Source organism: Scylla paramamosain, chromosome 3 (genome assembly GCF_035594125.1).
Source record: "Scylla paramamosain isolate STU-SP2022 chromosome 3, ASM3559412v1, whole genome shotgun sequence".
Classification (NCBI taxonomy): domain Eukaryota; kingdom Metazoa; phylum Arthropoda; class Malacostraca; order Decapoda; family Portunidae; genus Scylla; species Scylla paramamosain.
The window spans coordinates 37675522-37691912 of record NC_087153.1 but is presented as its reverse complement, the minus strand read 5'-3'; the positions used below and the strand labels follow the sequence as shown (position 1 = coordinate 37691912).

General features: G+C 41.1%; 1 protein-coding gene across 2 annotated transcripts in view; it reads right to left on the bottom strand.

Moving 5' to 3' along the window:
- Positions 1-1392: 1392 nt before the first annotated feature.
- Positions 1393-16391, bottom strand: part of LOC135094955 (sodium- and chloride-dependent glycine transporter 1-like) — a 17172-nt gene continuing 2173 nt past the window's right edge. Inside the window, exons 2-15 of one of the 2 annotated variants that reach the window (XM_063995500.1) lie at positions 10727-10837; positions 9958-10159; positions 9550-9835; positions 9310-9456; positions 8737-8875; positions 8158-8292; positions 7459-7562; positions 7057-7181; positions 6129-6306; positions 5598-5733; positions 4203-4334; positions 3795-3962; positions 3340-3445; positions 1393-2539 (exon numbers count right to left, since the gene is read on the bottom strand). In XM_063995500.1, coding sequence (XP_063851570.1) covers positions 2421-2539; positions 3340-3445; positions 3795-3962; positions 4203-4334; positions 5598-5733; positions 6129-6306; positions 7057-7181; positions 7459-7562; positions 8158-8292; positions 8737-8875; positions 9310-9456; positions 9550-9835; positions 9958-10159; positions 10727-10768 — 2019 coding nt within the window. In that variant the 5' untranslated portion in view covers positions 10769-10837 and the 3' untranslated portion in view covers positions 1393-2420. The remainder of the gene's footprint in view (positions 2540-3339; positions 3446-3794; positions 3963-4202; positions 4335-5597; positions 5734-6128; positions 6307-7056; positions 7182-7458; positions 7563-8157; positions 8293-8736; positions 8876-9309; positions 9457-9549; positions 9836-9957; positions 10160-10726; positions 10838-16391) is intronic. The other variant, XM_063995506.1, reaches the window with a different exon arrangement.

The following is a 16391-nucleotide window of genomic DNA, read 5'->3' as shown; positions in this document are numbered from 1 at the left end:
CAAATTATTGTATTGCTATTTTTCAGCATGAAATGCTATAATCATGAGCAGTGAGCAATATTGAAACACACACACACACACACACACACACACACACACACACACACACACACACACTGGAGATGTATCCGATATTCGCTTCCGCGGATTATCAGCATTTTTTTTTTTTTATCTGCATCTGCAATGGTAATGCATGCAACATTCACATCCACATTGAGAATGCAAACATCTGCATCCACATTTGAGAATGAGGAAAGACTCAGCATAGTCATACTGTGTATTAAAAAAAAAAAAAAAAAAAAAAATATATATATATATATATATATATATATATATATATATATATATATATATATATATATATATATATATATATATATATATATATATATATATATATATATATATTTATTTATTTATTTATTTATTTATTTATTTATGCTGGATTAATCTGATGAAAAACGTAAGTGCCTTCATGCAGTTAAAGTAGAGATACAGTAAAATCCCTCTTATCCGGCATCAACGGGACCGCCGACATGCCGGATACTTGAATATTGCCGGATACTTGAATAGAAGTGAAATTATGTCCACAATCACCACCCTACACTCACGCATCTTACCATAACAAAGATCAGCTGATCTTAATCAGCAGCTGATCTTAATCAGCAGCTGATCCGATCAGCTGCTTAAGAGTAAGCACAACACGCTTCCTCTTTTCTACAACTTTAGTCATGATGAAGGCGTCAGGCGATAAACAGTGCACACGCGGGACTGAGTCACTGAGTAAACACAGTGCAGTGGGCCGCGGGTGGCGCGAAGCAGTGCGCTCTGGTGGCGAGGGGACAAAGTATGCCTCGCGTGGGAATTCTAATCGATTTTATGAGTACACATTGATTTTTTATTGATTTTAAGGCTCGGGAAAAAATGTGCCGGATACTTGAAGCTGCCGGATACTCGAATGCCGGATGAGAGGGATTTTACTGTACTTTTGTTTTTGAAATGTAATGTGTCTTGCTAAAATTCTATCACTGAACAAATGCGCAGTGTGAGCCTGAGAGGTTCAAGTAATTTTAATGAACTCTATGTATCAACATTAATTTAAGATTGGATTTACTTAAATTTGGTTTAATTTTACCACTTTCCAAAGGGTGGAGGCTGGGGAAAGGGGTTGGTGGGATGCGTGACGGCTTGTCTCCACGTCTCGCATCCTGCTGACACATGTTGGACTTATGTGGCTCAAAGTAGTCTTTAACAATTTAAAATACATAATTTAAACATAAAAAAAATAATCCACATCCGCGAGGATATGGTCATCAGACATCCGGGTCCGCACTCACATTTTCTTTCCTCATGCCATCATCCACATCCGTAATAAAAAAAAAAAAGTTGATATCCGCATCCGCATCTGTGCATCCGCATTTTTATTTTCGATACATCTCTAACATACACACACACACACACACACACACACACACACACACACACACACACACACACACTTTCCAGTCTTCACTTACTCTATTGATTTACAATCTTTCCCTCGTCACGTCGGTCTTAGATCTCAACTTTGGTGTATAACTTGGGAGAAGTTCTGTAGCAATGTAGCAACTACGACGTTACGTATGTTACTGTTAAAGCAGTGTGACGCTGCTTCACGTACGTACGTCAGGAATAATAACTTGAACAGTGGAGGCTGTATCAACTGAAATGGTGACGGCGTTTATGGTGGCAATGGCAGCAGCAGAAGCAGTGGTAGTGGTGGTAGTAGTAGTAGTAGTAGTAGTAGTAGTAGCAGTAGTAGTAGTAGTAGTAGTAGTAGTAGTTGTTGTTGTTGTTGTTGTTGTTGTTGTTGTTGTTGTTGTTGCTGTTGTTCATGTAGTAATAGTAGTAGTAGTAGTAGTAGTAGTAGTAGCAATAGCAGCAGTAGCAGTGGTAGTGGGATTTAGTGAAGGTTACGAGTAGATCAGGTCGGAGAACCTGTAGGTGGTGTCCAAGTGAAGCCAACACAGCAAGTCTAGCCAGACTCCAACAGGTATAGGGAATTGGACACGGCCGCCTCCTGTCGCTTGGGGTGTTCGTCATGATGAAAGTGATGTTACCGTCATTTTTCAAGTCTTGCCACAGCGTCATGCAAATTCCTACGCAGCGTCGCCAGGTAAACAGATGCCAGGTCGCCAGGTCTGTAGATGTTATTGTTTTGAGCAGCCAGCTGATTTGTTCTTGAAAATTGGCCTCCTGCGAAAAACATATGAAATACTCTGCTTCATTGCTTCATGAACTGTCATAAGTCTAATGTTGATTTCTTTGGTCGCTATCACATTAGGGCGACTCCCCCAGGTAATCTGAGGCAGCGGAGGCAAGATACTTGAAGGAACTGGTATGGGCGACGGTGATCACCGATGAAAAAAATATGGGGAAGCTTAGATTTTGGCGTTGGAAGGAGCCTTCATCTGCAGCCCGTCGTCCTCCTCGTCCTCCCACTCCTCGGACACTCGCGTGAGGTAGGGTGACTCGCGGTCCATCTCGTGCTGCTCATCATCTGTGAAAGACAAGATTTCTCTTAAGTGTGATTCATCAACTCAAAAGATTCACAAACAAAAAGTAATAAGTACAGTCGGTGCCACTTAACGCGATCGCGGGGAATCGCGTCGTAAAACTGCATGCCTATTATGCTGTATCCACTAGGGAAAAGCCGCGCAGGAATAATCACAACTATTTGGCAACACTGCAGTTCTCGCCCGATGCTTTGATAGACGACAACGGTCAGTTTTAATTACGCTTGCTTGGAGAAACGTGATATTTCTTGGTGCCTCCGCCTTTACTCCTTCCACTGCTATGAGTGACGCACACATATTTTCATGTGCACGTTTCCCCTTATGTCTGGGACGTGCACAAGTGAGATTAATACAGTATAGTGAGAGTGACTGAGCACTATGAATTAATTAAGGGACAATACTAAAGAAATATAACGGGAAACCGGAATAACTCCAGTAGTAATATGTCGCCTGGCTTCTGCAGAGCGTGAGACATCCCGCCACAAACACGATGCGGTGCGTATGGTGTCCTTAGAAAAGAGTCGTACGTCAAGTGGCGCCGACTGCAGATATGAAATAAATAAATAATGATCAGAGAACAAGCTTATCACTCAGTCTTATTTCAAGCTTGTTCATGCTCTGGTGGGAAGGAGGCATGTGGTATTCTTTATACTATAATAATGCACCACTTTCCTATTACTTCCCATTACGTTCATCCTCGACATCTAGAGAGAGAGAGAGAGAGAGAGAGAGAGAGAGAGTAATGCGGATTCTCTACGATGTAAAGAAAGACACTCCACGTTACCGTTAGCGAGGGGTGTCTTGGAATCGATGTAGTTGAGTACAGAGTCGTCTGTTCGTCTGCGCACTGGTCCCCACTCTGCTTCAGGCCGACACAGCTGCTGTACCCTCTGTGGACACACATTAACGTGCTTACAAATACTGTAGCGGGAGAGAACGAAGCGTAAAGAGATAATAAAAGAAATATGAAGCATGTGTACGTTTGTAGAGTGCGAAAATAGATGATTAATCCTACTGGAGAGAGAGAGAGAGAGAGAGAGAGAGAGAGAGAGAGAGAGAGAGAGAGAGAGAGAGAGAGAGAGAGAGAGAGAGAGAGAGAGAGAGAGAGAGAGAGATGAACAGACCTATAGATAGATAGACAGATAGTTCCAGACAGACAGACAGAGCTACACAAACACACACAAACAGAAAGAGAAGACAAGAAGATGCACAAGAAGTTCCTCTCGTATGGATACTCACCGCCCACAGGGGACCACTCTTGCCTGTCATGAGCCAGCAGGCCCGCACAGGCACCACCAACACGCAAGAGAAGGAGATCAGCCAGCCCATCACGTCTGCCCACACTGGGAACTTGTAAGCGCCATACTCGGTCGGGGAGTAATCCAGGAAGGTGAAAATGAGGATCACCTGAAAAGAAGTTATGTTAATACTTGTAGCACTTCCAGGATTGAGACAGATAGAGAGCTAAGCAGGTAGGCAGGTAGGTAGGTAGATGGGCAGATTGATAGATAGGTAAGTAAAGAGATTGAATTATTGACAGGTTGATAGAAATAAATATGTCCACATCTATCAGATCACACACACACACACACAACAACAACAACAACAACAACAACAACAACAACAACAATGCATGTGGACACTCACGAACACACTCAACGGGGTGACAAAGCGCCACACGATCTTCCAGTAGTAGTAAGGGAAGGGCGTTTTCCCCAGCATCAATTTAATGTCCTCCATGAAGTTGTCCACGCCGTACACCCAACACAATGCGATCAACTGCGGGAGGAGGCGGAGGGGTGAGGTGATGCACAAGTAAGATAGGTGTGTGTTCTTACCTACTCGTATTTCTACAGAATTGAGTCAAGCTCGCAATGTCCCGCCTTTTTAGTTAATTTGTCATATTCATATTTAAAGGTATGAATGATCCTTGCACACACAACTTCGTGACTCATTGCATTCCACTGACTGATTGTTCTGTCAGGAGAACTATATTTGCTCACATCTTTCTTTGCTTTTTTTTTTTTTTTTGCACAATTTCTTACTTTGTCCTCTTAGTATCGATTGGTGTGTGTGTGTGTGTGTGTTCAAAATGAAATTCATATGAAGACAAACTAAGTGCTTTCCTTATTTTATTGCGTTCTTATAGTTTCAAGAGGAGAATGAATAAATGTACGCATGTATGTGCAATTCTTATGTGCTCAGGTTTTTTTTTTTTTTTTTTTTTGCAGTCTCCTCTTATGTTCTTATTTGCAAGGCACAGAGTAAATTCTATTGCTTGTTGAATTACCGTGTCAAATAATTCTAACTTTTTCCTTTAAATCCCAACTAGCCAGCTTCATGACGATCGTTACAGTAGTGAAGTGCGTGCATGAAGAGCAGTGGTAATAATGAGTAATAAAAATGAGTAACAAAAGAGAAGGACAGTACATAAATAATACTTTTGTTATCAGTATTACCAAACAAATAATGGGCAACCTTTCTCAATGCTTCGTGTTATCAGTAATATTACCACTAATACTGATAATGACAAGCACGACAATGCACAGTCCCCTCCACTTCCACGTTCATCACAGCGTTGTCAGTGTGTGAATCGCCTGTTGTGAACCGAGACAGCCCAGTCAGTACAAGAGAGCGGGAGGGTGACGGAGGGACTGGCGGGATTGTTTCGGATACGAGTCGAAGCAGGCGGTTCATAGCAGGCGATTCACACACTGGCAATGCTAAGTGACGAGCTTAGAACCATAGTAGAGGGGACTGCACTTCAGTAAAAAAAAATAAAATAAAATAAAATAAAATAAAATAAAATAAAATAAATAAATAAATAAATAAATAAGTAAATAAATAAATAAAAAAAAAAAAAAAAAAAAAAATATATATATATATATATATATATATATATATATATATATATATATATATATATATATATATATATATATATATATATATATATATATATATATATATATATATATATATATATATATATATATATATATATATATATATATATATATATATAAAACGCATTAAGCTCACCTCAATACAACCGATCATGAGGGCCGAGTAGGTGCCGGAGTAGTTGTCGAGAAGCTGCAGGACATACATGCCGTGTCTCGTGCACATGATGAGACCGATGGCGCAGCCCACCATGCACACCATCGTGCACGTCTTCCTGCGAGGAGCGAAGGTGGCGTGATGAGAAGAGAGTGGCGGGACGGGCCAAGCGTCAGGAATAGAAAATGTACCGAAAGCACGCGAGAGAGAGAGAGAGAGAGAGAGAGAGAGAGAGAGAGAGAGAGAGTCGGTATTGTATGAATCAATGGAAAGAGGTAATGTGCCAAGCTCCTGAAGGAAAGAAGATACTGATACTGACTTTGTATATCTGTTTGTTTACCAGTCTGTTTTAACGAGCAGCAGGTATTGGCATTTGTAGTGCAACGAGTGGACTGTACGAGGATGGGTAACTCAATAGCATCGGTGTGAAATCCAACAGTAAAGAAATAACGGAAGGGATAACAGTTGGCATGACTTGTTGGGGGATGATGAAGCTGAGCCAGGTACACTCACTTGTAATGCCTACGAATGCCGAGGAAATCCACAAGACAAGTGATCACAGTCTGTACGATGGTGAACTGGGAGCCGAGGCCCAGGGTGAGCAGCATGACGAAGAAGAGGATGGACCACAGGGGCGAGAGCGGCAGGCGGGCCACGGCCTCCGGGTATGCCACGAAGGCCAGTCCCGCTCCTGCAGATGTGTAGTGTGTCCGTTATTGGGTGCTTCACTTAGTAACAGAATAGTTTTCGTGCAATAATGGCCCGTACTCAGAAACGCTTAGCTCTCTGACCACGACTATTTTCAGAGGCTACAGAGATGATTACCGGAGTTCTCAAAACTATTTTTTCTTTTTTTTTTAATAATGAAGGAATCTTGTTAATCTGTCACTAGAATCGTAAAAATATCCTTAAAACCCGTGTAATTTCAACTAAAGCTTTTTGAAAAAAGTGGGGGTGCGGCATGAAAGTGTTCTGAAATATGGTCCATGATATGGTGTTGCAATCACACACACACACACACACACACACACACACACACACACACACACACACACACACACACACACACACACACACACACACACGAAGTTTATCTTAGTTCAGTATTTGCTCAGAATCAGAACCAGCTCAATCCCACATGCATACATTTCTTCATAATAGTGAAAATCTGTGACCGTATTTTCAAACGTTTCGGCGTCCTATCTCGACTACTGTTGAGAGGCTTTAGTGGAAGTTATTGAGGCTTTCAAAGATGTTTTCATCATTCTAGTGATAGTATGGCACAAATTCTACACCATCAATGTGAAAATTGTCCACGAAAACCCGAAAAATAATATCCGTGGCCTTTGGAAATAGTTTGTAGAACAGAAAGCACTGGGCAGATGAAACATGGTCAGGTGAAACAACTATGGTATAAGATATGAATGACAGGAGCACTTACCCTGCGCCGCAACATCCTCCACGGGCACGCCCATGGAATGAGCCATAAAACCCACGATTCCGAAGATAACGAAACCTGAGAAGAAGCTGGTGAGGCAGTTGGCGATGCAGATGAAAATGGCATCCCTAGAATGAAAGAACAGGGATTATTTAACTCTTTAATGGGAAGTGTCGTTCTGTGGTAACATCAGAAAATTATTGCATGGACACGGGAGAAAAGAGAGCGAATAGGTAAATTTTGCATTTTTAAAGCTACAGAAATATTTAAAAGACTGCAATAAAAAAGAATACAAGTCCCTAAAAGCCATAACATTTAAAAGGTAATTCACATGTTTATCTGCATGTTTCTTTTTACAGTAATAACATCAGAGTGACGAACTGGCGTAGATATACTCGTACTTACCTGAGACAGTTGTTATTGAACTTGTTGTAAGAGGCGAGAGTAATGAGGCCCCCCCAGCACGGCCCCAGGGAAAAGAAGATTTGCATGGCAGCGTCGCCCCACACCTGTGATGGTTACCGGTGTTACTGGCGGCAGTGTTTGCATTGCACTCATTCAACAACGTCATCATTATTAGTACTGGTGTTATCATCATCACAATCATCGTGTCATTAGTTGCAAAAGAATATGCTGCATCGACACACACACACACACATACACGCGCGCCACTTAAGACAGGGGTCTGTGAGGTTTCATTATTATTTTTTTTATCGTATCTAACTGTGCAGTAATGCGTGAAAATAATAAAGAATAAATAAATTAATTAATTAATAAAAGATGAAGTGTATATGTGACTTTTATCATTACTTCAATACATAAAAAAAAAAAAAAACGAAACGAAAAAGTAGAAGAAGAAGAAGAAGAAGAAGAAGAAGAAGAAGAAGAAGAAGAAGAAGTAGAAGAAAAGAGCAAGAACAAGAACAAGAACAAGAAGAAAGAGCAACCACATGTAATCCAAAAAGTCGTAAGTGATGAAACTGTGAACACAAGTCGACGCGGCGCACCACCACCATTTATCACTTTGCAGAACGCGTCACCACTCTCAACACACGCACACAAACGCACACACACGCACACGCCAAGCAGCGGCGCCACACTCACCCTGGCCTTGAGCAGCTTGTCCCACTGCGGGGTGATGTAGAAGGTGATGCCGTCGACGTAGCCAGGGAGGGTGACGGCTCGGGCGAAGAGGATAATGAGGACGGTGTAGGGGAAGAGAGCAGTGAAGTACACAGCCTGAAGGAAGAAAGAAGATGCTCATTATCCATCTACCACGAACTCAGGAATAACCTTGATGTTTGCCTTTCATGTTATTATTATTCTCGTTATGCTGCAAGAACTACTATTGCTGCTACTACTACTACTACTACTACTACTACTACTACTACTACTACTACTACTACTACTACTACTAAGAGTAACATCAACAACAACAACAACAACAAAATCAATTATTATTATTATTATTATTATTATTATTATTATTATTATTATTATTATTATTATTATTATTATTATCATTATTATTATTATTATTATTATTATTATTATTATTATTATTATTATTGCTACTACTACTACTACTACTACTACTACTACTACTACTACTACCACTACTACTACTACTGCTACTACTATTATCTCTTTGTGCAAACATACTGCAGCAGGATGAGTACGCACCTTGCCCATGCTGGAGACACCTTTGAAGAGCCCGAAGAAGACCACCACCCAGGACAGCACGAGGCACAGTGACAGGTGCCACTGCAGGGTGTGTCCGTCGTCGTCGTGGAAGCCCTGGGAGATCCCGAGCATGAAGTTACTGTCGGAGGGAAAGTAAAGGTAAATTAGATTATAGTCGTCAGAAGGAATGGGAAAGGAAATTTTGGGGTAGATGCTGAGTTCTATTTATATATATTTACTTTTATAGGGTGTGTATGTTGTGATGAGCACTCGCGTTCACACACACACACACACACACACACACACACACACACACATAGGTAGCACATAGTGGGAAAAACTAATGCTATATAGATGAGAAAACTTAAGTAACACCTTTGTCATTCGTTTTATTAAAAAAAAAAAAAAAAAAAGCAAATCCTAAGGAAAGAGGTATTCAGTCTGTAATTTTCCCCTGGTACCCGAGGGAAGGAGCGAGGGGGCATGAAATTCGCATGCCTTGTTTATGTGTGTGTGTGTGTGTGTGTGTGTGTGTTTGGCTGACCTACCCCATCAGTTCTAAATTGCACTTACTGGAAGAACTCGTCGGCGGGCAGCTTCATTCCTTGCGCCGTCTGGTTGAGTGCGTCCCACTCACTCTGGTTCACCTGGTCCCTGAAGAAGCAGGTGCCGTTGAACGACATGATGCCCTTGTGGGTGGTGCAATTCTTGGTGTCAAACCTGAAAGAAAAAAGATAAAATGGTAAGAAGACTTGTTTATCTTCTTATTCCCCACAACAAGTTGACATGTGTGTGACTTGCAACACTGCCTACCTCTTGCAAGCATCAGTGTTCCACCAGTGGTCACAAGACTGCCATGGCAGCTCAGCCGTGAAAGAGGAGAAGAGGTAAAAGAAGGCCCATGCGATGATGACATTGTAGTAGAGGGCGATGAAGAAGGCAATCATGAACATTCCAACACCAACACCTTGGAAGAGTGGCACCACCTTCCATATGGTGATGGGCCCTTCCCTGCCGAACTGGCCTAAACTGAGCTCAAAGAAGAACAGCGGCAGGCCAGTCACCAGCAGCATGATGGCGTATGGAATGAGGAACGCGCCTGCAGGTGAAGACTTCATTAGTACTCTGTACTGAAGGAAGACAAAGAATTTATCCGCATATCAATTTTAAAGTTAATCATGTTGAGGTATCATATGAATCTTAATCTCTGAATTCACTCACCTCCCCCATTGCGGTAGCAGAGGTAGGGAAAACGCCATATGTTGCCCAGGCCGACGGCAAAGGAGAGGCAAGAGAGCACGAACTCAATCTTGTTGCCCCAGACTCCGCGCTCCTCTGCGCCCGTGATGCTGATGCTCTTCTCGTCATCTGCACGGTTCACTGTGATCCTGATCTCCGTAGCATTAGACTCCAGCGACACATCCTGAAAAAGTAAACGTGAAATTAAGTGGTTGCTTCTACTACTACTACTACTATCACTACCAATATTCTTACTATACGTACTTGCGCTCCTCTCAGCACCGCAGCCATTTCCTAAAGCATTGCTCCAGACACAACATCACGCCGGTCCCATATTTTGACAAGTCATTGAACATTAAAAGATGTGGCTGTTAAATGCATCCAGGGACTATTTAGCAGGCTTGGGGTAATTGTAATCTAATTGAAATGTAACTGAATACACATTTTTTGGGATATTTGTAAATGTAATTGAAATTTATTATTTTTATCTATTTGTAGTTGTAATTGTAATTGCAATTAAGTTTAAAAATAACAAAGTAATTGTATCTTTAATTGCAATTGAGTGTTTATAAAAACAGCTCATATAAATAGTGCTTTGATGAATTTGTATACTGATCACAGTGATGAGAGGAGGGAGCGGGAGGTGGGGGGGAGTTTGCTCTGAAGTAAACATGTCACACGAGACAGTGCGCGACAGTGACACGCCCAGTACGCGTGGAGTGTGGAGTGGACCTCAGCCAGTAGAAATTACCTCACTCTCTCTGTGGCTGTCGGCGGCCGTTGTGGCGATCATCAGGAAAGCTGGTCACTATAGTAGAATTGCGCCAGGAACAGTACAATTTTAAAAGCTGGCGAGTTGCAGCTGAAATGTACAAAATACACAGTTGTCTATATGTATACTGTATGTACACCATGAGCGTCCGGACGGGGGTGGGGAGGCAAGGCAGTGCAGGGGAGGGGAGGCAGATCACACCAGAGGCCGCACACCTCACTACATGGGAGCAAATCATTGTTCAAGGACATGGCCACAGGGAGGGGTTATGCAGCCCGTGTAATCGTGTCTCCATTTAAGTGGCCTTTGGAACCAATTTGTCAGTAAGCATCGTGTTTTCAATTCATTTGCTCGGGACTTCCTCAGTGCCGTACACTAGGTATGCAATAGACAACTATACTGTTATGGGTTTGCATTTTGTATGCGTGCATGTGTGCAGTTGTGCATGTATATATGTGGAGGTGATGATGATAATAACAATAATAATAATAGTAATAATAATAATAACAATAATAATAATAATAATAATAATAATAATAATAATAATAATAATAATAATAATAATAATAATAATAATAATGATAATAATAATAACAATAATAATAATAATAATAATAATAATAATAATAATAATATTAATATTAATAATAATATTAATAATAATAACAATGATAATAATAATAATAATACAATAAGAACAAAATAACAATAAACATAATAATTATAATAATACTGATTTTTCAGCAATCTGCAATACTTTTTTCTTTCATGGGGCCAGGTATTCGACAGTAAGATTAGTAAAACCTAAGTATAATTATAACTTTAATAGTAATTTTGTATGATTCAAAGTGGGTGATTGTAAGTAAAATTCTTTTTGGCATTTTTTTTCCTTTCTTGTTAGTTGTAGTTGTATCTATAATTTAATAACAGGACAGGTAATTATAATTGTAATGGTAATTGATATAAAACATACACATTTACTCCAGGCCTGCTATTTAGCACACTTAAGAACACCGATTCACGCACTGCACTGCCTCACGAGTTCTTCGCTCTTCGCCCTGTGGTTCAAACACGTGTAGAAGACAGTTCGCGGCCCACGCAAGTCATTTATTCATCTGTGCTGGAAATCGATGTGGCAGAGGACCTACTGGTGGATGCAGCATATGACCGCAATGGGGCCTGAGAATGCCAGACGCCCGCTAAGGAAAGGGAACGGACGCTGTGGGAGGATGGTACGGATCAGATACAAAGATGAGTCAGCGTAATGGTGAAAGAGGAAAGAAGATTTTCAGGGAGGCAAGCAAAAAAGCTTCATGTCTCGTTTTCTTCATGGGAAGGATGTCCTTTTTTCTTTCTATCCATGACATTTCAAGATCCGAACCCTACCAAGAGTCGCGAAGGCTTAAGTGTGCGTTGGATGCTACACTGAGGCGCTCACTGAAAGTTCCTGCTTTCGACATACACGTAAATGCGAATACGATATAAAATCATGTAGCAGAAGCTAATGGATGCACCGGGTTCTCACTGGGGGGCAAGAGGCACCCGGAGCTATGCCACTACTGTCATCCATCACTAAATCAATGTTGTAATTGAATAAATCCTTTAGAAAAGTGAAGTCTCAAGGCCACTTAGTTTGCCTTTATCCCTGTCAGTCATTCAATTGTGGTGCCCATAATCTTGAAGCACCATGCTCCTCACAACTGGACCTATCCACAGTCGCCACTCAGCCACACAAACTCAGTCGCCTCTAGGAAGTTAATCAGAGCTGCGCCTGTGGCTCCCTATCACCACGCGTGGCACGGGGAATAATGGATAAGTGTGCAGCCCAGCCCAGCATCACCCTTGTGTGGAACATAGAAGATAGAAAAAAATTGGCATATACAGTAAACTTGTTTTTGATTAAAATGACCAAATAGAACATTATACCATGCATATAGGTAATAGGACGCAGCTTCATATTTGGCATGAGACCAAGTTTGGGTTCCGTGAGTAACGCAGGCTACTCCCCATTGTAGAATTTAGTCCGTGGGTACACTGGTGCTTTCCTCCCCCGGGCAACACTGAGTACTATTGCTGATAGATAGATAGATGAGGATAGATAGCTTTATTGACCACAGCTCCAATTCATAATAGCGCTGATAAAAAAAACTACACAGCAAATGTTTTTATATGGACAAACGCTAAAGTCTATGTGCTGTATAAAGTTAATAAAGCTATACCAATATTAAACAGACAAAAAGAAGGCTTAAAAATCATTCCTACAAGCATCTCTAAAACCCAACGAATACACAAAACAACATTTAACTCAGTTTATTTAAAGCTATGAGAAATTATTGGTTTTAAAACTCAGAAAACGTAAAACTATAAATGTGTTGCATAAAATTCAATAAAAGCGCTGTGCAAGAGCAAGAGAAACACACAGGCACATAGTGTATACATACACATATGTGCTATGTATGTTAGTGATAAGGGGACGGATTGATTACTGCCGGGTGCCGCGGCACCACATATCTCGCCACGCTGTTGGAGCGCCTTGGCGAAGTTACGGCCTGCAAGGTCACAGCTCCTCGGATTACGTCGCGCACCTATTTTCTGCTTGGTAAACTGAGGCTTCGAACCAGGGGAGAGAGAGAGAGAGAGAGAGAGAGAGAGAGAGAGAGGAATGACTGACACCTTCCCCTTTGCCAGAATTCGTGGCAAACTCAGACGTAAGGGAACCGCTGCCAAATCAGACTCCAGCAGAGCATGAAACTGACTCTTGAGAAAAAAAATAATGATAAAAAACAGTGCAGCAAAAAAACGCTACTACATACATATAAAATTTCCAGACCTGTCAAGACGCTCAATTTACTACGCACGATTCTTTGGAGTCGTGAAAAGCCTTGTTCATGTAAAAGAGAATCAAAACCCATTCTTTGCACCATACAGTCCTTGGATCGCTTTCTTTATCAATGGCGGCCCAGGAAGCTCGATCGTACGGGCGTTGAGTCTGCAGCGCTAAGGTTTCCCCGCGGCGCTCGTCTGTCTGACACCGCGCCGAGGAAGCTGCGGTGGGAACGTTCTTGACCTTGATTTGTGTGTATGTAGCTTTGCATGTGTGTTCCGTAGAGTTATTATGTAACAGGTGAGGCTTAGGTTTATGATCTGATTGTCTTCATTACTTCGACTGCTGTTAATGGTTCTACTACTACTAACTCATCGTCAATATTTTCCAGCAGTCACCCACTAGATTTTAGACCATTTTGTGCTGCATTCAATCAGATACGTCGGTAGTTATGTAGATTAGAAAGCAAAAGATTAATCTCTCTCTCTCTCTCTCTCTCTCTCTCTCTCTCTCTCTCTCTCTCTCTCTCTCTCTCTTCTGTGTATCCAAGCATTTTTTTTTTTTTTTTCAATGTTAAGAATGCTACGGATGATGATAGTAGTGAGAGGATTAATTTTACGCCACGAGGTAATAAACTGCACTGAAGATCCACTCTATAAAAGCTCCCTGAATTTAGCGCTAGATCCGATAAAACCCGAGGAAATCATGCCACCGCTACTGAGTTATCACGGGAGAAGCTTTTTGGCAGGTGTGAGGGACGCAGCTGAAAGGGATTATATCTTACGACCTTAAGCCACCCACAGACATTTCATAATTTTACACATATTACATATATATATTTATATATACGAGGTTTTCTTGTGAAGTCCTTTTTTTTTTTTTTGTAATGAGCCATGCCAAGGTGGTGTAAGACTAGTTAGGTAACCTCCCTCCATTACTATTATTAGTCCAGCTGCGAATTCTTCTAACTCTTTCACTACTATTTGGCACATTTTTCCTTAATTTCTAACCACTCTGAGGCAGCTTTGCTTGTTCTACACTCACCTCCAAGCGTTGTACTGGCCATAAGTTATAAAGTCTTTTCTTTTTCATCATTTATTTCTTGTAGATGCTTGTAGTGGCGTGAACTGCTGTATATCGTAGTGAAAGGGTTAAAAGGAACCATTAATCATCACTTGGGGCGCCACATTCCGGGTTATAATTGAACTTGACCTGAAATCATCACTTCCCATAACTACCTTTCACTTCAGATACTGATAAAATGTGGGCCAATAGCGGAGCATCACGAAGATAAATCATGACACCTCGAAGCTTCTTAATGAACACCATCCATTTCGAAGGTTTGAGGAGAACATAACCTGGGTAACTAAATCTCCGGCTCAGATCAATCACACTTGCAGCAGATTGAACGAATTCTTTAAACTAACCTAAATTAAATGAGTGTTTATTTACTTACTCCTTTATTTAGCTTGTTTATTTATTCACTTATACAGCTAGTTATTTAGTTAGTTAGTTATTTAGTTAGTTAGATATTTAATAAGTTATTTATTTATTTATTTATTTACTTACTTATATCTTTTTTTTCATATTAAGGACAATAGCAAGGGAGGGAAAAAATGCCGCTCCCAAAAAGTCAAAGGAAGTGTCAGTCAAGTTTGCCGATTTATTTCCAAAGATTTATTTTTATTTTTATCTATTTACTTATTTTTTTATTCCTCTTTTTGAAACAGTTGAGGTGGCGGGGAGGAGCAGAACGGAAACGAATAAAGAATGCCAGAGTTTACCTGTGAAATGATGAAAAAGTAAAGATAGTGAGTGGTTAGCTCTTGCGTTACTAAAGTGGACAGAATGAGGGTGAGAATGAGCAGAAAATCTTGCACAGTGAGGTCGGTCCAGCACCTCAGTCTGGAAGGTCGCAGTAACAAATAGGTTCAGTACTCGAGGCTGGTGAGATGGAAAGCAATGACTGATGGTCGCATCTTTTGAGTCTTGCTAATGTTAATCTCTCTGATCAAATTAGTTTAGATGTAGAATTATAAAGACAGGTGTGTAACGTCCTTCATTCGATTGAAATATTCAGATACTTGCGAGAGTAAAAAAAGATATATCGTGTCTTTATTTCGTGTGGCTCAGAAAAATATTTTGTCCCGAGTAAAACCGATTGCATGATATTTTGAAGCACGTCCACGCGAGGGCGGCCGCGCGAGCGCACGCACGAGCACACACACACACACACACACACACACACACACACACACACACACACACACACGAACAAACAAACATAAAAAGAAATCGATTCAGTAAAAACACGAATGGTAAACACACGCAAACACACACACACGCGCATTTGCATTTGATTGCCAAATTAAATTAATCATCATGTATGTAGGAACAGTTTTGTGATGTAATTCATGATGGAAAAGGCTCCTGCATCACCAAGACGCGGGAGGAGGCAGGCAGGCAGGCGGTCATGAAGGAAAATATAGGAAATGATGGGAAGGCGGTGGAGATGATGGCGGGCTCGGAAGAATATGGCACTGAGATCGTTTAGGAAATATATAAAATGCAGAAACAGTACCCGAAATGCGCAGATCTACGTGCAGTACCAAAGACAACAGGCAGTCACGAGTGCAATAAACACCGAGATTGGTAACGGGACGGTGCCGCCTGGTCAAGGAGAAAAGTGGAATCGTGGTCACAAAGCGAGTAACCTTTGCACTTTTTTCCACTGTATTTTTCTTTTCTTTTCTTTTTTCTTTGTAACCTGAAGTCCTATGATCCGCTGACAATCCCTAACAAAACCTGGGAACTGATAGA